Source organism: Erigeron canadensis, chromosome 5, assembly GCF_010389155.1.
Source record: "Erigeron canadensis isolate Cc75 chromosome 5, C_canadensis_v1, whole genome shotgun sequence".
In the NCBI taxonomy this organism is placed as follows: domain Eukaryota; kingdom Viridiplantae; phylum Streptophyta; class Magnoliopsida; order Asterales; family Asteraceae; genus Erigeron; species Erigeron canadensis.
The window spans coordinates 3,651,152-3,678,739 of NC_057765.1; the positions used below are offsets into that span (position 1 = coordinate 3,651,152).

Sequence of the window (27,588 nt, forward strand, 5' to 3'; positions counted from 1 at the left end):
TCTTTGATAACAATTAGGACTCTTTATTTGAGTAGCAATTATAACATTAAAAAATTAAATATAAATACTTTTTGTAACTTTAAAAAAAAATTCTAAAAAATCTTCTCAGGTTGACAGTTAAAAATAAATATAAATTAAACATTCACGGCTAAAAAGTGTAAATTATTGATGGAAAACAAAAAAATATAAATTAAAGGGACTTTTTCTACAAATTAATATAAATACTAATATGATAATATATTTGGATAATAATTATTAAGATTCGTAATTTATAGTTAATCTAAATAATGACATAAGCGATAGTCAATTTGATAAAATTGAGGGATTTGATTGGTTAATAAGTCATTAGTTCAACAGTCTTATAGTATGTATATATAATAATATATATAGTTCCTCCGTCCCATTTTAATTGTCTTATTTTGATTGGTCAAGTCTTTTTTTCTGATTTTGACCGTAGATATCTTTGTTTGTGTTATATATTAGTTAATGAAAGTTATATCAATGAAAAGTACTATTAAAACTCAATCAAATCATATATGTTATATAAAGTGTTATATAACACAAACAAAAATATTTACGGTCAAAGTTGAAAAAAGACTCAAAAAGTCAAATTAGGACACTTAATATGGGACGGAAGGAGTATTAAGATAAAAAGAATAGCCCCCTATCTGGGGAGAATGTCTAAATTACCCTTTATAAAAAAACCTCACCATTTTTATTTGTAGTCATTCACACACGTAACTCTCTCTTAATATTTAAGACCCTTAAATAAAATGCATATGCATATTTTAATTCAGTTTGACACGAAAAAGGAAAAATCATAAGATAAAACGGTTTAGTAAAAAAAAAAAAGGAAAATCAACAAAGGACTTTTCTTTCTATCAATGTCAATGAAATTTCAGTATTCTTTTCGCAAAAATAATTTTTAGAAATGCCTTAAATTTTATTTTATTTTTGAAACATATACATTCGAAGTAAATTCACATAAGCTTTCTTGGATCCTTTTCTTTTTCTTTGATCTTTTTTAACATCGACCAGTTAGCACCTATTAGAATAAAACAACTAAAAAATAAGCACAAAACTTAGTGAAGAATATAAGCATCAAACAAGCAACTTAACAACATTTTAACCATGACAAACATAGGGATTTACAACTCCTATCTTGCAACGGATCCGTGCATATGAAATGCATAACAACTGAAATCTAGCGATAAAGCTAGAATATCCCTATGATACAAACAACTATTACGGTTAGTCACAACAACTATAACATAACTATTATATTACTATATGATACCTCGGTGGTCATAGTCCTAATTTAACTGTCTCATGTATATGACACATCGGGATTATATAGTTATCCAACCTGTCTATATTACTCATCTTTTACGAACAATAGCAATGATCACCAAAATTGCTTCCAACTTGTCATATATACATTAGCGCATATAATTTTCAATATAAACATGTTAACAACTTTTCTCAATCAACTTAACCAGTTTGACTTTTAAGTCAACTATTCACATATTACTATTAATTACTATTAATTTTATCTACAATTCTCCATATGGATTCTTGAACTACAACCTTACTATCTTCGTGCTAATAACATCAAATTAACTCCTTTAAGCTAATAAAATTATGGGTTATTTTTACTTCGCAAGAATTCATCTTTTCCAAACTAACTATAATAAAATTTCACCCCAATCTCTACTTGATATAAACAACAACACGTTCTATGTTCATTATAATTAGAACCTCAAATAACAATAACCCACTTTTTATGTTACTCAAAATCATCACCTAATCATCAAATCCTCATTTTCCACCATTACCATAATCATAATATATAACAAAGACTAATTTTTTTTATAAATAATCCTTTAAAAATTGAAATTAATGGTTCTTATGAGTATAATAACAGCATAAAAACAAGGGATAATGGCACGAGAATATAACCAACTATGGCCAAAAGGTTATGTAATGTAACCAACTACTCGACTAGCTATGTAGTGTAACCAACTTTGTTTTTTGGGTTATGCAATGTAAGCAACCGGATACAAAACAAGTTGCCGGTTACCACTTTTATTTTTATGGGATAATGGCACCGGAGTGTAACCAACTATGACCAAAAGGTTATGTAATGTAACCAGCTAATCAACTAGCTATGTAGTGTAACCACCTTTATTTGTTGGGTTATGTAATGTAAGCAACCGGATGGAAAACAAGTTGTCGGTTATCATTTTTATTTTTGAAGAACATCAGCAGATTTCGGCGACTGGTAAAGAACAGCAGCAGATTCTGGCAACATGATCAGACTTTTTTTTTTTAGCTTTTGCATCCTTTGTTAAGCCATTGCCATTCAAATCTTTAACAATAGTTGTGGAATCCAATAAAGCAAACCCATTGAGGTATTTGATCATGGTATAGTGCGGTGATTAATATTATAGAATGAATCGGCGTGGTGAAACCATTTGTCTACGACGACAAAGGAGAGATTTATATAGATATAGATATATAGTGATCATATAGAAGAAGATATATTGATTGATAATGATATAATAAATGGGGTGGGTTAATATATTTGGTTTTACATTCTCATTTTGGGTTGTGTTTCATAGTCGTATGATAAAATGAAAAAAAATTAAAGAAGCAAAATAAATGTATAATCATATAACTTCATTTTTGTTAGTGAAATTACAAGGTGGTTATACTACATAGCTAGTCAAGTAGTTCACTACATTACATAACCTTTTAGTCATAGTTGGTTACACAACATAACCTTTTTTTCATAGTTGGTTACATTCTGGTGTCATTATCCCTAACTTTATTTTTGGCTTAACCGGATGGAAACTTGAAGTAGCCGGTAACTTACATGACATAACTCAAAAAACAAAGGTGGTTACACTAGATAGCTAATCGAGTAGTTGGTTACATTACATAACCTTTTGGTCATAGTTGGCTACACTCCGGTGCCATTATCCCTAAAAACAAAACCCATATCTTATATCATCTAATTTCATCCTCCAACCGTTTCTTTTAATTATCTTTACTACACTATAAAAATTATGTCATCATGTTGAAAAATTATAAAAAGAAGAGTTTGGAAATAACCAATTACCCTTAATGACTCCTTCTTTACTACTTATAACAAATTACTTAATTGTCCTTAATGAGCTAATATTACCCGTTAAATCTTTATCTTTTAAAATATCTCCATTATCACTTTTACATAAATTACATTTAAATCAATCTACATCATTCGACGTTGCCACCACCGTCACCACTATTACTACCAATCGCCGTCACCATTAGACCGTCGTCACTGTCATCACCGTCGCATTGCATGAATACCATGCTAGTCTTTATAATCCGTAATTAGGTATAAGAATTATACTCAAGAAATCTTACCTTGAATTGATATAGAATATAATAAACACATAAATTAGGGTTAAACTAATCTTCCTTTTTCTTCTTCCCCTTCCTCACGGCTTCTCTCTCTGCTTTCTCTCTCGATCTGCTTCTTTCTAGTAATATGGGAATGAAAATAATAATAATAATAATAGATATATAAATAATAGTTATTTTTATCAATAAATCTTATGCCGTTGAAAAAAATAATAATATAATAGATATAAATATAGATAACTATGAGTATAGATATGTATATATTCATCATTTAGTTAGTCGGGTATTTACACTCCTAGTCTTTCTAATCTCAATCGTTTAAATTAACTTGTCACCCTAGAACACAAGTCTCCTAACTTAAAATATTTAGGTCTCGGTCGTATGCATAGTCACCCATCATTTCTAAAACAATAACATAATCATTTTATAATAATAATAGTATTATTATAACCATTATTATAATACCTTAAAATTATGGGGTGTTATAATTTTAATAAGTTATTTCAATTAATTTAATCATTTGGGCAAATTTGATATATTTTAAATTCAATAATGGCATTTATGATACCCAAACGAGATATTTGTAGTAACGTAGATACAAGCAGCACAAAATGGATCAGGATACATACATGACATATCATTTACAATTTTACATGCATGGTGGTCTTTTGATATTATTCTTATAAACTATCTTGGCTACTTGTACCTTACAATGACTATAGAATTGGATAGATTTTACATTATACATAACATATGTAGCTTTTTTGTTACCCTGACTCATTCACTAAACAAGTTTCTTCTTCTTCTCGGGCTATTTCCATTGTATATCATATACAGAAGCGACATACCTTTAGTTACTCTTGTCTTACAGTTTCTGCTTATGTGGACATGTACACTTAGCATAACAATCTGAAAGTGTCTGAATGTTGCATAAAAAAAAACAATATAAGTGATATAATACAGGAGTATATACTGTATGCTATATCATATATTAGTGACTTGTTTAGTTGTTTCTCACAAGGAAAATAGGAAATACCTCGACTTCTTTCTGAAGTTCTTTGATATAATCCACAACCATATCCAACATGTCTGCTGTGCTTGTTTGCTGCAAATATCCAAACCGGAGACCTTAATTTTGCAACTTAGTATCTTACAGATATATGAGAATTGAAAGAACAATAATTTTACATTGGGGAAAAAATCTTGTAGCCTCCTCATTGCTTGACTTATTCGTAATCGCCTTACCTATTAGATGAATACAACAAAATAAAAAACACACAATCTTTATCTTTTTGGTACAAGGAAAGAATTGATAGATGAGAACTTAAGTGTTTAATAAAATTAACCCGTTCTGCAATGCTTCTTGGACGAGTAACAAAACCCCTTTTATCCCTGCTTCTTAATGGCACATCATCTTGAAACTGTAACGGTTTTTCCATTGCAGACATCTCTCTTGAACTCGTTTGTTCATCATTCTGTTCATCAAGATACTCAATGGTCAAATTCAGACTAAATTTACTCGAATCAATTACAACCTTAGCAACTATCATCAAAACTATGAAAACATCACCATTTTAGCCTGATCTTCAGATAAACTTGTTTGGTCAGTTTCACCAGATTCTTTTTAGAAACCGATCAGTTAATATTGTTGATTCATTAAAAGTATGTGGACGATTTGTCTTAGACATGATGATGATGATGATGATGATGATGAGTGATGATGATTTTAGTAATCGTGATCCTCGTCCGTACATCTTCAACATGATTAGACCAGAAGAAGTATATTTGATAGATTACGAGAAGAAATTCATTAAACGGAAGTTGGAAGTGATGAAGTGCTTGATAGAAATGATAAAACTGAAACAGAACAAGAGACTATTGATGCTGAAAAGAAAATTGTTGAAGTAATCGAGATCGATTCTGAGTCTGATTTTTGATGAAAGCCGGTGAACTGGATGAATTGATGATGAAGACAGAGATAGAAGATGAAATGAAAATGGTTAAAGAAGTTGAGATCGAGAAGGAAGTTTAGGTTGAATTAGAAGGAACCTCTAGTGCTAAAAAGGAACAAGATCCACGAAGTTTTGACGGGTTTAAAAACATGCTGGAAAATGAAGGGTATAATCAAGATATCTTTGATCATCTCAATACACCTTGAAGAAGCTTATAGTGCTTCAAATACTGAACTATTTCCAAATATGACAACAGAAGAGTCCCCAACCTCCAAAATTATTAATGAAGGAAAATTATTCAGAAACAAAGAGGAGAATTGGAATGTGAAGGAAAAGCAGCTGGACTCTGAGATAACGGTATCTGGAAGGAAAAGCATATCAATTTTTACAAAAAAAAAAAAAACCAACAAAGATCAATACAAAGTATTTAGCAATGAGTGACATGATGGTCAGCTAGAGAATAGAATAGTGATGGAAGATTTGAGGATGAAAGATTTTTATGCTTTGGAAGAACAAAAACAACACAGAATCCAGATGTTGACAAGCATGCCAATGGTGAAAAAAGACGTTTGTGGACAACATGCTTATAAGTCAAGCGGGCTGATGTGAAGTGGAATGTGTTTTTTGAGGTTGATTTATTCGATTTGCTATTTAGATATAACATTCACTGTATGAATTCTCCCACAATGCAGTGATAAAGAAGGATGAATATCGAGTGGCTCAAAAAGCATTACAAAAATATCGAAAGTTAAACCAAAACTTTGGTTTAAATATATCAAGCTAAAAAGTTTAGTATGTATTATGTAATAAAATAAAAGGGTACGACTCCTGGCAAGAGACACAAGAAAAGGAAGGGACGCACTGATTTGAGGGGTGTGGGCGGTTAGTGTTAGTTATTAGGGGAATAGGGAGTTTTAGTGAAACAACACACCCTTTCATGGTGTCCTTTCGGTATGTACAAATAGGGGTCAATGGAGTATATATTTTATGAACAAGATATTGCAAGTATCAATAATATAGGAAGTTTATTCATTCATTCGTGCCTGTGATTTGTTCATCATAACAAGATCAATTCCAACAATTGGTATCAGAGCAAGTTAATTAAGACTATTTCATACCCGTTAACTCCTAGGATGAGAAGTGGGTCACTTGTTTTTGGTAGGAAGAGTTTCGGCCTTTGTTTCCCCTGGGTAGAGCAAGTCTACTTAGTGAACTCGCAGGTGGCGAAGATCAATTGGTCAATACAAATCTTGAGTGGATGGTCGATCGCCGCCTCCTTGTCCCGGAGGCTATCGAGAGGGGCTTGCTATCATAACCTCTTTCCCGGTGTGAGGGCGACGAATTCTTTTTTGTTCGGTCATAGGTTGGTCCAAAGTACGAGAGCCGGCTTGATCCAGGGAAAAACAAGTGCAAGTGGCGATCGATTTAAAAGCAAGAATCAACATGGAAGGGTTGTTATACTTTGCATATAGCGACCAGACCAAGAAAGCAGATACCAAACCACCACCACCATATGTTGAGGAAGAGCTCGTTATTAATATGATGGTGGCACAGACACAAATGATGGTCTTGGTGACAAAGATGGTTGGACTAGACCCGAAAGAAAAACCAGACTCTTTTGTAATTAATTAAACATAAAAACAATATTGGAAAGATATATGTATTAAACTAGATAATTATTCCGCGTAATACGCGGGTAAAAATTATATAATTAATGACATGTTAAATTTTTATAATATCGTAATTAAACAAACATAAATAAAAGATGTTAGAAAAATGGTGATGCCTTCATTTTTACAATCTTTAATTTTTTAATTATTCTAGGCACCATATACATATCAATAATATTTTTATTTAAATATCATAAGATATTAACGATGTAAACCTAAATATTTATTATGTTATATGATAAAAAAAAAATTATATAAAGTCATAAAACAAAAGGAAATATTATAAAGAAAAAAAAGGTGCATTTAGAAAAGCTAATATGAAACTTAGAAATTATTTCCCATAATTAAACCATCAAACTAGTTACTTTCTATAATTAGCCTCTTTCATAGCTTAGAGCCTTTAAGTGAAAGAGCGTGACACATAATGCAGGGGTTACTTTCCATAATTAATGACCATATTTGAAATTATCAAATTAAAAATAAAACTAAGAGTGTTAAAAAAAAGGTATATGACATCATTTTGATCTAATGGCTCAAAATAAAACTTGAACTTCATGTAAAGGTTAAAACTTTTCTAATGAATTAAGGTTTCTCTTTTATTGTATATTAAAGATTAAAGATAGGCAAAATAATAACACAAGTGGCTTCTTGATCTAGTGGTAAGGGGTGCCCATTTTCAATTCCTTTATTCAAGCATTCTTGTTTTGTTTATAACAAGTATACTATTGGATTACCTGCAACTCGCAATATTCAATTTCGTCAATGAGTGAGCTTGAGGTAGATGCCATGGTTTCATTGATGAACAAGTCCTGAAGATTGTAACGTTTTTGGGATGAGTGAATGGAGCTAAAATCTTACACAAAGAAAGGTTAAACTGTTTTTGTATTTACTAAATACATATATAATTGATTACCCATGGTATTGCTTTACTAAGTTCAGATGATTCCATAGTTTTGTCTACAAGAGATGATTTTGATAACTCTGCAATCTTGTAAATTCCCTCCTGTTTTGTTTTTACAACAAAAATGAGAGAGAAGTTATAGAAGCTTTACTATCATACACGCTAAAATCACCAAAATAAAAAGTCATAAGACTAAACCATATTATAATGGTTCAGTTAGGTTACCATTCCAGGTAATTAATCCATGCATAAGAAAAAATATTACACAGCAGACTTACCATTTCAGGACCATACATGATGCATCTAACAGTCTTCACTTCTGTATATGATTGATACGGTAGCTCCGGTTTACCAGTCAATCTCCATCCTCCTACCTCTGTTACAGTTATAAACTTCCTCTTTTTAAAGTGTAATTTCAAAGAAAACCCAACATTAGCTTAACAGGAAGCACATACCTGAATAGTTGATTTTATCATCAACTAAAATCCTGAACCAATCAGCATTGAGTTTTCCAGCCTCCATTAACTCAAAGTAATCACGTCGACAAAGATAGTAAGCCCCTGTGCTAAGTTGAAATTCAGAAACATCTTCTCCAAGAATTGCTACACATTGTTTCTCTTGCAAGGTTTCATTTTCTGCTTCATCAGTGTACACAAGATTTGAACCGCACCAATGTATATCTAGAAGACCCTTGATCACAACGATAGACACATTAACCGTCTCTTCAATTTGTAATGCTTTCCCAATTGGCCAATAGCTTGACCAAATACCAACTTCATCAGGTTTGCCAAAGACTCTGGGGTTGTACATCAAGTTAACACCTCTGGGCGTACTGAGTTTAGCAAACCATACCCAATCTTCACCGTGTGTTGTATATTGAAAAGTTATGATTAATCCTTCGAGCCTCCTGTGCTCGGTGCATGTAGGCACTTTAAAAGACAATAACGTTGATTGGGATGTATACATGTAATCAGTATCTGTCATCATATTTGAATTCTTTATGTTTGGCAGAGATGTGCTCATTATATTATATTCATACAACATCTGTGCCACAAAATCAGAAGATTCCAGTCAGTCATGTGTTGGCGGGGGTTTATGCATGGGTTATATATATATATATATATAGGGGAAAGATGAAATGAACCACCACCACCACCATGATCATCCGGCGACGTCGACCATCTCCGGCAAGACTTACACATATGTAAGTACAACTTACACATGTGCAAGTACAACTTATGTACACAACAATGAAGGTTAAAGGCGGAGCCCGTCAGTCTATGGCGGAGCCATAGCGGCTAAGGGCGGAGCCCGTTAAGTAGATCACCCATCACCGGTCACCCCCTATCACCTATCACACTATGACTTATCACCCTCAATGACCTATTATCACCCCCACCAGCTTTGGTTTATGAATATCCTTAAGGGCGAAGCCCGCTCCGAATCATAATTTTTGACAACCACCACCAGCCACCATCACGTCCGACCACCCCGACCACAACGCCGGCATCAAGGGCTTTGCCCGTACTGTAGCAAACCGTCACCATGTAACATTTGTAAAAATTTGACTTTAGTTGACCCGTTAAGTATGTGTACTTGTGACGTAATTCGTATTAATTAAGTGTTGCATGATCAAATTTCTTGCGTTATAATCGTGTTCAAGGTGTTTATGTGGATTAATAATCTCACGAGTAAATTATGTTCAAGGACTAGTCAAGGTTGATAAGTCGTTTAGTTAGTAATTTAATGAAAGGTTCAAGATTTATTTTATGGTGGAATTAGTTAGTATGGTGTAAAGATTATCCATGGGTCAACCCATATCCTAAACCCATGACCCAAACCCAACCTTATCCCCTTACACCCTACCCATCCTCCCATTCACTCAATTCCCTTAACTCTTTCTCTCTCACACTCTTAAATGCAAGAGTTTTCTTACTTCTCTTTCTCCCTCTCTAAATTTAATACATCAAATTAAATGTTTCAAGCAAGATTTGGTTAGGGTTTTTCATCATCATCATCATTTTATCAACATATCAAAATTTGGGGCTTTAAAGTGCAAGAATCCATTCAAATCAGGTCAAAAATTCGGGTTTGAGCTTTGGTGGAAGATTTGGTAAGTAAAACTATCTCATATTCACCATTTCATGTTTATAATCATGTTTCTAGTCATATTCAAGTGTTTTTGGGTCAAGAATCAAGTCAAAAATGAATTTGGGTCAAACTAGGGTTCCATTAGGGTTGAAATGGGTTAAGGATCGATTTGAGCAAGGTTTGGTGTTATCAATCGAATTTATATAGTGGGTTATGTTTGTCTATGTTCAATTTCGCCTATTCAAGCTTGAAAAATGAGTTTTTGGTCAATTTTAGTGTCAAAACCCGTTTTGAGCAAGAACATGCCCAGGTGTGGCACATTGGGTATGCATGTGCCACAGTTTTTGTGTAAATTCCGAACAGGGTCAAATATGTGCCACATGCATGTGTGCATGTGCCACATAATTGACAAAAATCCGAAATAGCTAAATATGTGCCACAATTTTTGTGTAAAGTCTCAACAGAGTCAAATATGCGCCACATATTTGCCCAAGAATCTGAAAAAGCCAAATGTGTGCCACATGCATTTCCTGCGTGCCACATATTTGCTAATTTTGGATATTTTGTGTTCTAAATCCATCTTATAAACCATTCTTGGGGTGGTGGCATAGTATAGGATATAATGTGACGATAAGATGTTGATGTAATAGGTTTGTGATTGTTGTGCTCCCCGCTCACCCGCTTAAGCTCATTCTAACTTCTAAAGCTAAGGTGAATTCGTAGCCCCTTTTCTCTATATGATTTTGGGGTGGAAAGTGTACAACATGTTTACTCGTTTTGTTGATCGTTATGTGTTCGTTTAATTGTGAATCAAGGTTGCATGAATGATTGGCTATTTTATCAAGGTTATGTGTTTGTTTGTTTTGTGAATTGAGGTTGTATGAATGTTTGGCTAGTTATCAAGGTTATGTGTTTGTTTGCTTTGTGAATCAAGGTCGTATGATTGTTTGGCTAGTTTATCAAGGTTATGTGCTCGTTTGGATTGTGAATCAAGGTTGTGTGATTGTATATGTTCGTATCAAGGTTATGAGGTTCATTAAATGATCCAATCAAGGTTTCAAGGCTTGGTGATCGTTTAACGATCCCAATTATGAGATCATTTAATGACCCAATCAAGGTTTCAAGGTGTGTGATCGTTTATCGATCCAAATCAAGGTTTTATGATCATTTAATGATCTAAATATGTTCGTATCAAGGTTAAACGGTTGTTATCCCGACACTTGGTTCTTATAGTCAAAACCTACGAACTCACCAACTTTATGTTGACGCTTTTTAGTACGCTTTTCGGGTAATCAAGTGAATCAAAAATGTGATGGATGATTGCATTGCATGTGATAGGATTGAGCTTGGACTTTGTGGATCCGTGATTCATTGCACCCGTTTATGGGTTATGCCTAGGATCGTCAGCCATCATTTGGACTATTTTTTTTGTAAACTATTGATGGTGTTGTGCTCCTTGTGCATTATTTGATCTGTAACTTGTATTTGTACTTGAATTATGTATGGATTACTAAATCCTTGAATGCATTTAGTACCTCTACTTAATTTCCATGTCACGCTGAGCTTTTCTATTAATGCCCCATGTTTCCGCCTAGTTGGGGTATTACACACCATCTCTTGGATCACCGCCCATCAAATCCATACGATTCCCATATGCGTCCCTTGACGGTCAGTTTAGAACGGATGAGGACCTCTGACCCGTACCATATCCACCCGAAAACGAACCTGATTCTCGCCGAAAAGTTAGCTTACACATGTGTAAGTTGTATTTACACATGTGTAAGTCTCGCCGGAGATGGTCGCCATCACCGGAGGATCATGGTGGTGGCCGGAGATGGTGGTGGTGGTGGTCGGAGTTAACTTATGCATGTGTAAGTTACATGGACTTTTTTTGGACTCAAATTAGCTAGACTTAATTTATCCCACCCCTATATATATATATATATGTATATATACGTATATGTATATATATATATATATATTGTGTGTGTATGGAGGGATGAGAATATAAGGTTGTCTCATACCTAAAGTTAGGTATGGAACTCGTCACATCTTATTATTTTAATCAATTATAAATCTTGGGGTCTAAATCATATATAGGGAAAAGTTAACTTAGGGACATCTTAGATTAGGAACCATTAGGGACAAATCTCAATCATTCATTTTTCACCATCTCCGACCACCACCATGATCCTCCGGCAACGGTGACCACCGCCACCACGACTTACACGTGTAAGTTATACAACCACCATCACCACCACCATAATCTCCAACCACCACCGTCATCCTCCGGCGACAGCGACCACCGCCACCACAACTTACACATGTATAAGTTACATGGTCCCTAATGGTCCATAATTTAAGATGTCCCTAAATTAACCCATCCCTATATATATATATATGGGTTTGGTATTGTAAAACAAGTATTAAAGTAAAATAAATAAGACAAGATCTTGACCCTGATATCATGGTAAAATTGATGCACGAAGATTCACGAAGCAATTGATGCCCGATGATTTTCATGATGCACGGTGATTTTTAGTGAAAAGAAACCTATTGTTTTATTTGTTTTACTTAAATACTTGTTTTATTATACCTAAAACCTATATATATACATATCTATATACACATATATATTGTTCTTATTTGATTGTCCTTCTATATAGGGTAACACTCCGGTAAAAACAGTCTTAAAATAAGAACGGTGAGAACACTTAAAAACATCATTTTGATGCATTAAAAGTCCATAAAACTAAGTGCATAACTAATTATCATTATTTAAGTGTGTAACAACACATTGATCCGTCAAAATCGAAAAAATCACGTTTTTTGTTTTGTACTTTTGTGCATCCATCTTGGATGCATATTCATCAAAATGATGCATCCAACAAAAAAAGTGATTTTTTCGATTTCGATGGATCAATGTGTTATTAAACACTTAAATAATGATAATTAGTTATGCACTATGTTAGTTTTATGGACTTTTAATGCATCAAAATGTAGTTTTTAAGTGTTCTCACCATGTTCTTATTTTAAGACTGTTCTTATTTGATTGTCCCCCCTATATATATATATATATATATATATATTATAGTTGTTAAAAGCGATCGCATTGTGCGCCTAGGCCCAAGGCGCAACGGATTTTCAGTTAATCGCATCTGAGCCGTAAGCCAAAGGCCCATAAGTTTAGGCGAGATTTTGGGGAATCATTTTTAACTTAAATGGTAAATGGGTCTGAATTACAGATCTTGTTGTGGCTGGATATGAAGGAATCCAGACATCAAGGAGGAGAAGATGTAGAGATAAGATGATAAAGTATAGGAGGGGATACTTGTTGATTTGACATATGGATATGGAACTGTGGAGGCGTACAAAAAACCCTAGAGTGATAGAAAGAAAGAAGTAGTACTTTGTTGTTTTTCATCACGCTTTCTTTTGTTCTTTTTTTTTGTGTGTGTATAATACGTTAGGGTAAATGGGCTGTCTATCCAATAATACAATAAAGCCCATGAAACAAGAACTTATACTTTTTTAATTTACAATTTAGCCCATTAACTCTAATAAACATATCATTCGTACCAAATAATTAACAATATTTGTGAATATTGGTTGAATAATGGCATTTGCTTTGTTTTACTTAAAGTGCGCTTTTTTTCTCTAGTCCCGCGCTTTTTTTGCGCATCTCGCCTAGGCCACATATAGTACCTTTGCGCATTGAGTGCGCCTCCCGCCCTTAACAACTATGATATATATAATACAACAAATATTAAATTATTTATATGCGATGGGCTCCACATCTAAGCTTAGATGTATGGAAACCCTATATTCACTCTAGGTTAAGTAGGCGAACCTGGACACACGAATTCCTGCCTTTGGTAAGCTCAGCATCCCCAACCAAGCACACCTTAAGATCTTGATATTCTCTAAGCCAAGTCATGTGTTTCAAATCAGATTCTTCAAGCTTGGTTATTGGCATCAATTTGAAAAGGCCTTCCACTTCACACAAACTGATACAGCCCTGATAGCCAAATTCTTGCAAAATGAATCGATGCGACTCAAAAGTAACTATATTCAATGAATTACAGTAATAAATGTACAATTCTGCAAGTGTACTTGGAAGACATCGCAGCTCTTTAAGATCATTGCAACCACTGACATCAAGGACCCGGAGATGTTTAAGAGAATTGTAACTAGGCAAGAACTCAAACAGACCATTGACTAGATTCAAGTATATCAAAAGTGGTTGGTCGTTGAAAGTAAGAGGAAAATAGTCAGTGTCACTAAGGTTGCATGAAGAGGAGAATAATCGCTCTAATGACTTTGGCAAAAGAAAGGATGCTTGCTGAGTACTTTCTGTGGCATGAAGAGACGATCCTTCTAGACTTACTAATGAGCTTACTTCCTCCCTCGTGCACAGATTTTTACACCCTGTTAAATTCAGTATAGCAAGACAAGTAAGATCTCCAAGGGTTACGTGAGTCAGACTTGTACAATCCCAGAGAATCAAAATCTCAAGATAACGGAGTCGATAGATGTTGCGGATTTCCCGTAAAAACTTTGAGCTTCTAAGATTCAAAATCTTGAGTGAATGAAGATTCTGTTTCAAAATAATATGAAAAATAAGAGGGATGGGCTAGTAAACATAAAAACTATGAAAAGTTATGGAACTAGCTAAATTAAGAGGTTACCACAGGCGGTTCAAATTCTTCTAAGCAGCTATAGCTCATATCTATAGCCACTAAGTTTTTCATGCACAAGTTGGAGGGTATGGCTCGTAAACTGAATCCAATCCAGCATAGCCATCTTAATTTTTTTGAGAAGTTCTCATAGGGTCCAATGAGATCCACAAAGTTTAGCTGGAGCAATGTTAATCTGTCCATCTTCTTAAATGACTCTGTGGTTAGGTCTGACTGCAAATATAACATTGAAGAATATGATGCCCAGTTATCGAGTAAATATAAATATCAAGGCTAAAGTAAAACAAACGTATCATGAGGGAAATCACCAACTTATACAAAATGTGTAAAACTGAACATTTAACCCCCAGGATTTTTATTATTTTTTGTGCGAAAAAATTATACACTAGCTAGCTTTTAACAGCTCTATCACCTCATACTCATACGACTCTTCTCCTTGATTTAGCAACTTTATGTCAAGAGCCAGACCTTCGATTTTTTTTGAACCCTAAAAAGAAAGATGACAAACAAATAAAAGTACAGATCAACTAAGAAGGTACGAAAGGTGCTATGTTTCGTTACTGCAATATATATAAAACTCCTTATCTGTATCAAACTACAGATCAAATAGAAAGATGCAGTTAATATCTTATCATACCTTTCCTTCCTGCAATATATCATGAGACTCCTTATCTCTCCAAACTCTGCTACGTTTCGCAGGGTTTTTGGGTGACTCTTTATAGACAATTGTTCTTGCCATTTCTTGAAGCATTTTATGCATCATCATTTTGTTGTTTGGTGAAACAGAAAGAAGGCAGCTTTTACAGAGAGTTTCTATTCCAAACAAAGCCGAGTAATCAGGTTCTAAAATCTTCACTACATAATCTTTGTCTTTCCCAACAAAGAAACAAGCAATATGCAAAAACAATTCTCTGTCGGAGTCAAGTGGCAATGACTCATAGCTCCCTATGAGTACATTATGAATTCCAGCATGAAGCTCTTTTTCTAACGAATTCAATCTACTTTCCCAAAGTTGCTTGTTATTCCGAGATAGTGAGGAGCCCAGTACTTCAAGAGCAAGTGGATTTCCTTCACAATACCATAGTGCCTTCTCTACAAGATGATCAAAACCTTCGGTCGGAGCTTTCGACCCAAAAGCGTGAAGACTTAACAGCTCTAATGATTCATTCCTATCAAGAGATTTCATTTTGAGTTCCTGACACCTCCAAGAAGTAGACTGATCAAACCATTTATGTGGATTACTTTCCCTTGTTGTTATTATAATCTTAGATTGTGTTTCAATTCCAGCTCCAAGTAAGAGAAACAAGTGGCTCGGTTCAACAATGTTATCAAGAACAATGAGCGCCCTTTCTGTTTGTAGGGCATTTTCAATCTTACATGTACCTAGCCAAACACTAGGGATTTTTCTCTTCTTGCCCTGTAAGATGTCTGTAAGAAGCTTTTGTTGTAGCTCATGCAATTGTTCTGTTGATTTACTACCAATGTCCTCCAAGATGCTGATGCTTCCAAAATCATCCCAATTAGAGTAGACAATGTGCCTTGCCAAAGTCGTCTTACCATTTCCACCCATGCCCCAAACTGCTAGTATTTGGGCACTGGATTTTTCTAACCAATTATCGATCTCCTTACGCCAAATATCCATCCCTACTAGATTGACTTTGTGATAAAATTTTTTGAGATCAAGCCTTTTCTCAATGATGCCAACAACTTTTTCAGAAAACTTTGTTTCAGGCCTGCATCAAAACACTGCAAGCTCAAAGCTCTAAAAATCCATGAGTGTGCTCCCTTAAGTCTATATATATTATGCGTGAATACAAATTATCAGTCGTTTTATTAAAAAGTATGCAACAATCAAAGGATAACATACATTCGGCTCAACATGTAATTTTGTTAAAATGTATCATAGATTTACAACCTACATCATAATTATAACTCTAATCTAACTAGTTGAATAATAGATTTTTAGATAAATGGGTAAAAATGAGAAATTTGTTTTGATATCTATTGAAAGTAAAAGAGGTTATGATAGGATTCCAAAGCTGGAACTGGGTCAGAAAAGGATCAAGTAAATTTTCTCCTGAAATATTTGACACATTCTTTGGCAGGAAAACATAAGTAAAGGACAAGCAGTTTTTAGCTACTTTTTAGAGGCAGTTATTTAGCAGACTTTATATATATAGTCCTGGTCATTTATTTTGTATCGGGTGGTTGTTTTAACAAATTAATAGGGTCCAATGGCCTAGTGGTAAGGGAAGCACTTGGTGATCTTAAAGTCCTAAGTTCAATCCCCGCTTGACACGGAAAACAGTTCCTATGAGGTACCCGTTACCAAGGAAGCCTAGGCCCTGATGTGAAGTTCTAAAAACGCGGGTTTGATCTATCGAGGTGCCCAGATCATGTGGGGATTAGGATGGAGGTATTGTGCCAGAATCATATGGCTCATAGGGGATGAGTAGATGGGTATCCAATTGTGATACTAAGGGTTCCCCATTACCCCTTTCATTTTTTAAATTAAGTTAGGGTTATTTTACTTTAAAACTGGAGATCTGCCATCTCGAATCGGCTTTTATCTAGTAATTATCAAATTTATCATCCAATTATCATTATATAACTTCTGGGGTTACAAAGTTTCAAAATATAACGGACTATTATTAATTTTGGAGATATTTTCTAGTGTAATATAAGAGGAACCGTAGACACATACCCACTAGGAACTTCGCCAGCCATATTGCCAACCTTCTTAAGGGCTGCCTTCCACCTTTCAACGTTATCTTCTGTCCACTTTGTATCATTGGGTATCACATTTATTCTAAAACTCTCCTCTTGATTCCTAACATGTGCAGGGTCAACATGATAAAAAATCGGTAAAACAAAATGCCTTCGCTTAGTTGCTTGATCCAGGATTAAGCATAGCTCGTCAAGACACCATCTAGAAGTCGCATAGTGTTTAGAGAGTACAACAATTGATGCTCTGGATTCTCTAATTCCTCTCTCGATTTCTGGCTGAAGATCTTCACCTCTTTCAATGTCATCATTATCCTTGAAAGGGATAAGCCCTGCATCTTGTAATGCCTTGTAGAGTTGATCTGTAAATGTAAAACGAGTTTCGCCTTGAAAACTTAGAAAGACGTCGTATCTGCAAACATTATTATTAGAAACTGGAGATGTATTGGAAGAAGTGGAAGCCATTGAAGTATTTAGTTTTTGCTTAGATGAATGATTAAAGGCTACGAAAAAGTCTTCGGTCTCATAAACAATCAGAGAGGTGGCCTTGTCAACTAATTTTATTAATACAACTTGGTGTACAACATGACAGATAACAATCTTTTTATAAGAGTTTAACTAGTCATAGATTTGAAGTTTTGAACCACTATTGATACCTTGAGCATTTTTTGTCTTTCAAAACATTATTCTATTGCAAAAATAGAGGAAGTTTAGTTTAGTACAATAATTATTTTGACTATCATTCATTAAGAGGTGATTGGTTGACGGTTAGAGCTTCATTCAGAAACACATAACAATTCAAAACACACTAGTATTAATACAGAAACACTAGTATTTAATCATACAATTCTTATGTTTGCCAAACTATTTGAATTGATAGGTCGCACCGAATAAGTTCAACAAAAGAAGCATATGTACCTATGATCGATACTGAATGTCGAAACACAAAAACTGCATACCATTACATCATGTGGTTATATAGACTATATATGTTAGTAAAACAAATTAGTTGCTAGGTTCAGATTTCGTTAGCATAAATAAAAAGGTGTAAGCGCTACCAGTATCAGGATATCTACTAAATAATTTGATGGATTATTTTATGAGTACCGATAACTGAACTGTTTCATATAATTCGTTATATATATATACACACACAGAGAGAGACATAAAGATATTAGCTTAGGTATGAAATTAAAGAAGAGAGAAATCAAAATAGAACCTTCATGGAGAAAAAATTGGAAGAACTGAAGGCAGGTTCCAACAGTGGTTGTTCAGGACGGTGGTTTCTTTACGGTGGCGGTCGGGCTGTAATTCAGGAATTAGTCAATTTAGAAATTTAAAATTTAAAATAAATTATAATAATGTTATAACGATCGGACACAATGCGGGTAACCGTTACCATTAGACAAAAAAAACACATTGTTACTTTAATGATCAAAATAAAATGTTTTAAAAGAATTTAGTGGTTAAAGTGTGAAGGACTAAAATATTATCACGCTAAATAAAATGAAAAATATAGAACCCAAGAAGTTAATAGAAATAAAAGAGGCCGTCTGATCATGATTTCAAAGTTGTCTGATCATGAGGCTAAGTGGATTGGTGGATAGATTTTCGTTAAAGAGGCCGTTTTTTCTTGTGGTGATGACAAGGCCCCTGGACCCGACGACTTTAACTTTAGATTCGTGAAAAAGTTTTGGAATAAGATGGAGGTCGATTTTGTGGGTGTATTAAATAATTTTTTTGAAACAGGAACAATCAGCAGGGGTGTTGGCTCGTCGTTTATCACCTTGGTGCCCAAAGTTAAAGATCCATGTGCCTTAATGATTACAGACCAATGACGCTCATTGGTGTCATAAGCAAGGTTATATCCAAGGTCTTGGCGAATCGATTGAAAAAGATTTTATGTTCTGTTATCTCTGACTCCTAAACAGCTTTTCTTAGTGAAAGGTTGATCCTTGATGGCCCGTTAATCTTGAATGAAATGGTTGCTTGGCTGAAAAAAGAGAAAAGGAAAGCTTTCATTCTTAAAGTTGATTTCAATAAGGCATACGATAATGTGAATTGGAATTTTCTTTTAGAGGTTCTGGAGCAAATGGGCTTCCCAGCTCGGTGGCGGTTATGGATCCGTGGTATTCTTGCATCAGCTAGGTCTGCAGTATTAATTAATGGCTCTCCTACATTTGAATTTCAATGCCAAAAAGGTATGCGTCAAGGTGACCCTCTATCGCCTTTTCTTTTTCTGATTGTTATGGAAGGTCTAGCTTGTTTGACGCGGTCTGCTAGGGAGGCGGGTGCAATCTGTGGCATCAGTCTTCCTAATCAAGGCCCTGTTGTTTCTCATTTGTTATATGCGGATGATGTGACTTTTGTTGGCGGCTGGTCGGTTATCAATATTAAAATGGTGACCCGCCTTCTAAGAGTTTTACATATTTGCTCGGGTTTAAGCATCAACTTTTTTAAATCAAACTTATATGGGGTGGGGGTCGATGAGGTGGAAGTAAATAGAGTGGCCGAGAATGTTAAATGTCAGGGAGGTGCCCTACCTTTCACTCACTTGGGAATTAGAATTCGAGGAAACATGAATAAGATTGTGAGTTGGGATTTCATTTTTGACATCTTTGAATCTAGGCTCGCCTTGTGGAAGGCGGATTGTGTTTCTTTTGCAGGAAGAGTCACCCTCATTAAATCCGTTTTGGAAAGTCTGCCGACCTACTACTTTTCTTTATTCAAAGTTCGAGAGAAAGTGGTATCGGGTTTGGAAGTGATTATTAGAAGATTTTTGTGGGGAGGGACGGAGGAGGTGCGAAAAATCCATTGGGTGGTGTGGGATCGGGTGGCTTCTCCAATCAATTCGGGTGGTCTTGGTTTATCTAAACTAAAAGAGTCGAATCTGGCTCTATGATGTGACTAATTTATACCCATTACCCACATCACTATTGGCCATTTTAATATATGTTTCTAGTCGTTTTTGTATGCATTTGGCACGTTTATGGTGTTTGTTAGTGTTTTCAGGCTCTAAACAGGTTGCGCGTTCATTTGGTACATTTTCGGGTGATTATTGGCCAGAAAGTACGTTATGTTGATAAGAGTTGATCCAAATGAACGAGGCGGCAGAGCTTAGTAAGTAATCGAGACCGAAACAAGTGGTCCTGTACAAGCTCTGGACTGCGCCGCAATGGGGATGCACAAGCCCACTGCGCCGCAGTCCTGATCCACGGAATTAAAAGGAAAAACCCCCACTGCGTCGCAGTGGGGATGGCAACAAAGGGACTGTGCCGCAATCAATGAAAGATGAAAGGAGGCCGTGGAATCATACTGCGCCGCAGTGGTGATCACATGAACCACTGCGCCGCAGTCAACCGAAGTCATAGTCGACCAACACCTCACTGCGCCGCAGTGAGGAGAAGCCAAGACCCACTGCGCCGCAGTGGGTGCACGGGAAAACAGACCCTGACTTGCTTCTGCATTAGATTTTGAAGGGGTATAAATAGGAAACCCTAACTCGAAAATTGATCATCAAATACTCTTTCTAGGAGCTGCTCTATAAGGATTCTTCCTTCTCCAATCAAGTGTTTCACTTAGGCGGATTCATCGAAGATATTACAGGCACCCATCTAGATCGTATCTACATTATTGTCTTGCAATTTATTTTCTTCAAACAATTGGTACATCATGTTTCTTTTCTATTTCATTGATTATTGTGAATTGATCATGAGTAGCTAACTGTTTAATCATCCACCTTGATGAAACGAGACGGATAATGTGATTGCTATATTTTAATTCAAAAGGGTTAATTTAATTATCGTTGTTCCGTGATCTTGATGATTTTAATTCTTTTCATTAATTAATTTTGATATTGGTTGCATATGATTCTTCGTTGGTGGTACCAGTTGAATGTGTATGTGATTTTAAAGCGGTTACTTGTCTATAAGTAATTATTACTAGTTCATGGTATGATAGTGAATATCATTTTAAGAAAAGATTAAATTTGTCAACGTGATTGATATCGGTTGGTGGTACCACGTTATTGTCACATAGGTTCAATTGATAATTTGATAAGTCGATAAAAACTGAATGTTAGGAGAATTGTCTTTGTCTTGGTGGTACCGGCTTGGGTAATTCAACTAGTAGTTAGGTGATTCGATAATTTGTTCACGGTTGGTGGTACCACGTGAGTAGAATAATCTTGTCATGACTATCTTTCAAACTCTAGAGAATTTGTTACTCATTAAATGCAATCACATTTGAAGTCAAGGGAAGTCAAGCTGGATGACTTTTAATTATATCGTATAAACTTGTCTTTTAATTTTATGCAATCATTTTGCAAATCAATTTATTTAATTGTCAAAAGGGGAATTTTGAAGCAACACCTGTTTTCCAAACCGTTCAACAAGCAACTAATCATTTCACAGTCCCTGAGAACGAACTCAGACTTACCTCTTGACTATATTACAAACGATCGGGTCCACTGCTCGTGAGTGCGTAGTAGTGAGTTCTTTGGTAGTTTTAGTTTATAAATTTAAAGCTCGATTTTGCACATCACTCTACTTTCAAAATGGATATGGAGATATCGGAATGACGATAATGCTTTTTGGAAGAAGGTTATTGATGCAATTCACAATACTAAAAGGTGTTGAGAACCGCTACCACTCAATCGCTCAACTACCGGGGTATGGAAATCTTTAGTGTGTAACATCAACAAGGTCAAGGTGGCAGGGGTTGGTTTCAATAGTCGTTTTAAAGGTGTTGTTGGATCTGGATCAAAGATAAGATTTTGGATCGATATTTGGGCCTGGGACGAACCCTTAAAAGACAAATTTCCTCGGCTATTCAAACTTGAAAAGGAAAAGAAATGTTATGTTATGGATCGGTTTTGCAAGGACAATGGCAAATTTGGCAGCTTATGTAGATGGAAAAAGGAACCGTCTTCGTTTGAGGAACAACAAGATTTGCAAAATCTTTCGAGTTTGTTGGCTGGTTACACCATTAATGGATCTCCAGATAAATGGCTATGGGTGGACGGGAAAGATAATGTATTTACTGTTAAAGGAGCAAAAGCGTTAAAGTAAGCTCCTGGCTAAAATGAGTTTTGGTTCTACCCACTGGCTTTTCTTAGAAGTCATCTAAGAACTAATGATCAGTTCATTGTCAAGTGGTCCAAATGGGTCACCAAGGATTGCAATATATTTATGTGGAGAGTTTGTTTGGATCGCATAGCTACAATGGAGGCCCTTAAGTACAGGAAGGTTGTACTTGAGAATGTGGAGTGTGTGTTATGCAATGGTGGCCTGGAGGAAACTGTGGAACATATATTATGCTCATGCGAAATGGCTGCGATAATTTGGTCTAAAGTCAACAACTGGTGCAAGGTAAACCCTTTATTTTTCATCTCGATCAAGGACCTTTTCCAAGCTGAAGAGTATGTAGGTGCTGGAAGATTGACTAGAAAGGTCCTTAAGGGGATTATATTCACTACCTGTTGGTGTCTTTGGCGTGCAAGAAACGACATAAGATTCAATGGTGGGAAACGAAACGTTGAAAATGTCTTCCTAGATATCAAGACTACGAGTTTTCTTTGGTATAAAAATAGATCGAGGAAATGTAACATTAGTTGAATGATTTCGATATTTGTATGTAGTAGTGGGATGTACATATTGTATTGCCACTCATCGATTTGATGGGTTGTATCCCTTGTGAATAAAAGTCAATTTTCAAAAAAAAAAACTACACAACACTTTAACTAAACCATTAAATTTTTTAAAAAAAATTAAGCAAGCATGTAGGCAGGCTGCTGAGCCAGCAGCCAGCCAACTTGGTTCACTGTTCACGCGAAAATACTTTAAATAGGTTATAACGCAAAAATACTTTAAATATGTTATAATTCAAATTTCAAATGTGATAAAATAACAAGCAATTTAATCACGTTAATTATACAAATCATCTTAATGGTTTACACATTTTTGTGGTTTTATCTCTTTATTTTTAATAAATTTCTTTATTTGTCTTTACATTTTTAATAGATTACATCTTTTTTAGGTATGTAAGGTGTTAAAAAAGCTTGCACATTTTCGTATTTTTCATTCCTCAAAAAGATATAAGATGCTAGAAAAGTAAAGACGAAGAACAAAATTCACTAAAAGCAACTTTAAATGATGAAACCATGAATATGTATAAACCACATGGATGATTTGTTCAATTAACTCTAAAATAAGGGAAAATTATAACAATAATCAAATATAAAAGTGTATGTCTAGATATGGACACCTACAAGGAAAATTAACACAATGGTCATGAGGTTCTTACTACTAACTATTTTAGTAAAAAATGATAGTAGCTAAACTTTTACTAGTTTATATTTTTTTTTCCTTCAAACATAATAAAAAGCAATGACATAAAATTGTCAAATAGACAAGATTTGTTACATGGCAAATTAAAATCTCAATTATGTAAATGGCAGTTTCAATTCTATCAATTTAAGTTATATATCCGAGTGTTACAAGCCGACCTTTGATTAGAGACAACATAATTCTATTGGAAAAATACAAAAAACATATAGACTCGAAGTCGGGCCTAAAATTTAACAAGCCATTTAATATCGAAAGTCATGTTAGAACTCACTTTTGACACATTAAAACAAATTTATGAATACTAAAAAAATATCCAAATAAAAAGAAGCAAAATGTAATACATATATTATATGGAGTATTCTAACATCGGGATTCGGAAGTACAATCAGTCCCAAACTATTATTTTCTTGCTTTATTAATACTAACTAGGAACTTCCCGCATCGTTTTTTCACGTTTTCTATCTTAAAAGACTATACTACAAACACAACAATTTAACTTTATCAATAAATTCGTAAAACATACCCAAACGTCTATTCAAAGGAAAAAAACAAGTGCCTTAAGTGTATATGGTTTTCCGGTTTGCTAATTGTTCATATGTAAGTAATTCAAAAAGGCTTCAGACATTGCAATTAATTTTGTTATTAACATAGTTGCATTATGCTACTTTACTTGGGTAGAATTCATATACGCCTAATGGATGACCAAAACCTTGATAACAAAATAAAATTCATATCAAATACATATTGATTCACTATATGAAACAAAACCATATATCAACAAAGTTACAAACAAACACTCATAAAAATGAAAAGGAAACAGAAACTATATAAACTACAAGTCATTTTAGTTTTAACATATTGACATTCAAAAAACAATTCATAAAAAAAAGGTCCTTACTTTATCTCAAGACCTTTTAAAGGCCAAAGAATTTAGACATCTTTATTTGGTTGATAACAAAATAAAGTTTATAATAAATGGGACGTTTATAATAAATAAAATGGGAAGTTTATAATAAATTATCATCAAATAGCAAGTAATCAAGGATCAAGAAAACACAATTAGATCCATTTGACACCAAGGAATCAATCACAAATTGTGACTGATGAGCGTCCATTTTGTGATAAAAATCCCTAAGGAAAGGCTTCATTTCTATGCTTAAATGAGTTATTATTCCGGAACTATTGGTACTTAATGAATGATGTGTTTATGCAGGTTCACGGAAGATGCGAGAGATGGTAAATGACATCAAGTGACTCAAGAAGGAAGCCTATGAAGTTACAAGACACAAGGAAGTGATTCGGGAGCCAAACGAAGACGCAAGAACAAGAACAGCAGCCACCAGCACCGCTGGCCACCTTTCAAGCGCCGATCGCCACTCACAAGCGCCGCTCCCTTGATCACCAGCACTGCTAGCCCAATTAAACCCATGACCAGCGCCGCTGGTTAGCCCACCAACGCCGCTGGTCGGCCAAGATCAGAAACTGACTTTTACACCTATTTAAGTCGAAGTAACCCTCAAAACCCTAAGAGAGAGCCGATTCAGCAGCCCTAGCCGCCCATCAACAACCCTAGATCGATTTTGCAGATTCCAATGAGGTTTTGGAGCTTCTAACACCTTCCGATCTTCACTCTTGGTCTAGATCTTTCATCTTTATTTACTTTATATTATCAAACAATGTATTTTATCTTTTCAGACTTTGTTATTGATGTGTCATATTTTATACCATTTCCCACGTGATTTTAGAACCAATTATTCGTTATTTTTATAGTTTTATATCCAACTTTCGATGCTTTGAAGGTGTGTTAAGTGTTTTCAGGTTGGAAATTGATTAGACGAATGAATTGGTTGAGTTTGATGATATATGGAAGAAACGGGAGGAAGATTCGGTTGAAATCAAGCTAAAGACGAAGAAAACGAATCATGGAGTTTGTAACTCCCGTTACTGGAGTAACGGTCGTTATAGAGGAGGTTTGTGGTTTCTCCTGTAACTGGCAATTACTACACAAACGGCTGTTAGAAATCGACTAGCATGTAACGGCCGTTATCCTACTAACGTCCGTTAGTCCTCTAGTACAAATGTAACGGCCAGTTACTACACTAACGGCCGTTACACGCTGATGACATATATATACTCGATTAGGGCTCTGTTAACATGGACGAATATTTGGCAATTTTTATTTAGGTTTCTCATAGTTCTTAGCTTTTTGGAGCAAACAAGTTGTTAGGGTTTCACATCTTTTCAGCTTTGGATTGTAATCATCATTGCTACCGGATTATCTTCAATCATTTGGTATAATATGATTTCTTCTCTATTTGTTTGTTCTTGTGTTTTTAATATGAGTAGCTAAATCCTTAGCATCCGCTTGGGTAGTAAGCATGTCATAGGGTCGAATTAATATTACTTGTAAGTGTTGGACAAGGTTTATATGTTTAATCGAAGACCCACATTTATTTGGATTTAAATATTGTTTTCAACTTTTATATTAATTGATTGATAATTGTAATTAGAAGTTCGGGAGAAATCTATGTCATTGATTTATGAAACGGTTAATCGGTCTATAATTAACTTGAAATCGTTGAGTTCGGGAGAAATCAACGATAAAGATTTTAAACAATTGAATTCATTTCGAGTGAGTCAACGCTTATGATAGAGGGATCTGATTAGGCGAATAAGCAGTTCGAGAGAAAGCTTTCAAAAGATTAAATCATAAAACCAACTCAGGTTTTTATTGCTTAACTGTTTAGAGTAGAAATTAAGTGCGGGAGCAATAATTATATTTTGAGCGGTTAAAGTTTCAAGTATAACGGGAGTTCATCTTGTCTACCTTTTGAGTCGTTCAACAAATGCAAGTAATATTTAGACCCGATGATTGGCATGTGAGCTGATCCAAGTAGGTGTTCCTTTAAATCTTTGTTAAGATTCAACAACCAAATATACTCTTGCGATTAATCCTACGGGATTACTGACTTTTCCTACTAACTTTTGCAACGTGGCAATTTAGCCACAAAACCCCCCTTTTTAATCTGAACCACTTTATTGTAACAATTGCTTAATAAGTCCTTGAGTTCGACCTCGGTTTACCAAGTCAACTATATTGCATACAAACGGGTTCACTGCCCGCAAGTGTGTAGTAGTCAGTAGCTAGGTATTTCGTGTTTATAAATTTAAGACTAGAAAATACACATCAGTCTTTCCTTTAATAGTGCTAGGCTAGTAGGCTGAATACTTGTTTGGATCGATGTGATCATGTAGACGTTTATTGTTTTACTGTATTTGTTTAGATTATGTTGAAATGTGCTATACTGTTTATCGTAGATCCATGTTTATTAGTAATTCCTGTTGCTATTGGTTTTATATCTAAAGATATTAGTTTAATTCTGATGGTTATCTATGATCATGCACTAGGACTAATATGCTAGGACAGAAAACGACTAGTCGGTCTTTAACTAGAAGTAAAAAGTGATTCACTTGTAGCCGAGGGATCCAGAACCATAGTAACTAGAATGAATTGAACATGAAGCTTAACAATACCAGACACGATCATTTGACTTGTAATCGAGCATTGTCGTCACCGGAGGGAATTATATCTGGTTATGGCTTAAAAGCCATGTAATTAAAAGATAAATTATTAACACAAACTTTAGGTCATTAATACTTAAAACAATGAATCTAGCGAGAATTTGTTTTAAAGGGTAGTGTGAGTCTAGCGACAGCACTACTAACTAGGCAAAGTGAATCTAACAAGAATCTGAACCATGATTAAGTTTCCAACAGGCTAGCAAACCAGTAGGATAA

General features: G+C 34.8%; 1 protein-coding gene and 1 long non-coding RNA gene across 2 annotated transcripts; both read right to left on the reverse strand.

The window, feature by feature from the left end:
• Nucleotides 1–3,986: 3,986 nt before the first annotated feature.
• LOC122600367 (disease resistance protein RUN1-like) lies at nt 3,987–16,436 on the reverse strand. Its single transcript, XM_043773075.1, has 12 exons — nt 15,357–16,436; nt 15,132–15,206; nt 14,711–14,932; nt 13,873–14,619; nt 8,387–8,975; nt 8,210–8,307; nt 7,944–8,033; nt 7,765–7,839; nt 4,755–4,883; nt 4,597–4,653; nt 4,445–4,513; nt 3,987–4,327 (listed from the first exon to the last, which is right to left on the reverse strand). The coding sequence occupies exons 1-12, from the start codon at nt 16,359–16,361 to the stop codon at nt 4,274–4,276; spliced, it is 3,210 nt and encodes a 1,069-aa protein (XP_043629010.1). The 5' UTR covers nt 16,362–16,436; the 3' UTR covers nt 3,987–4,273.
• On the reverse strand, nt 16,434–18,740 carry LOC122600368. Its single transcript, XR_006324040.1, has 3 exons — nt 18,663–18,740; nt 17,424–17,855; nt 16,434–16,465 (listed from the first exon to the last, which is right to left on the reverse strand). It is a non-coding gene; the product is annotated as an uncharacterized LOC122600368 (long non-coding RNA).
• Nucleotides 18,741–27,588: the final 8,848 nt, after the last annotated feature.

Bases quoted from the DNA above. Each gene is read 5' to 3' on its own strand.
- LOC122600367 (XM_043773075.1), bottom strand. From the start codon at position 16,361: ATGGATATTTGGCGTAAGGAGATCGATAATTGGTTAGAAAAATCCAGT. The intron at 15,207-15,356 runs GTATGATAAGAT...CTTTCTTTTTAG, and splicing joins ATATATTGCAGGAAGGAAAG to GGTTCAAAAAAAATCGAAGG. The intron at 8,308-8,386 runs GTATGTGCTTCC...TAACTGTAACAG, and splicing joins TGATAAAATCAACTATTCAG to AGGTAGGAGGATGGAGATTG.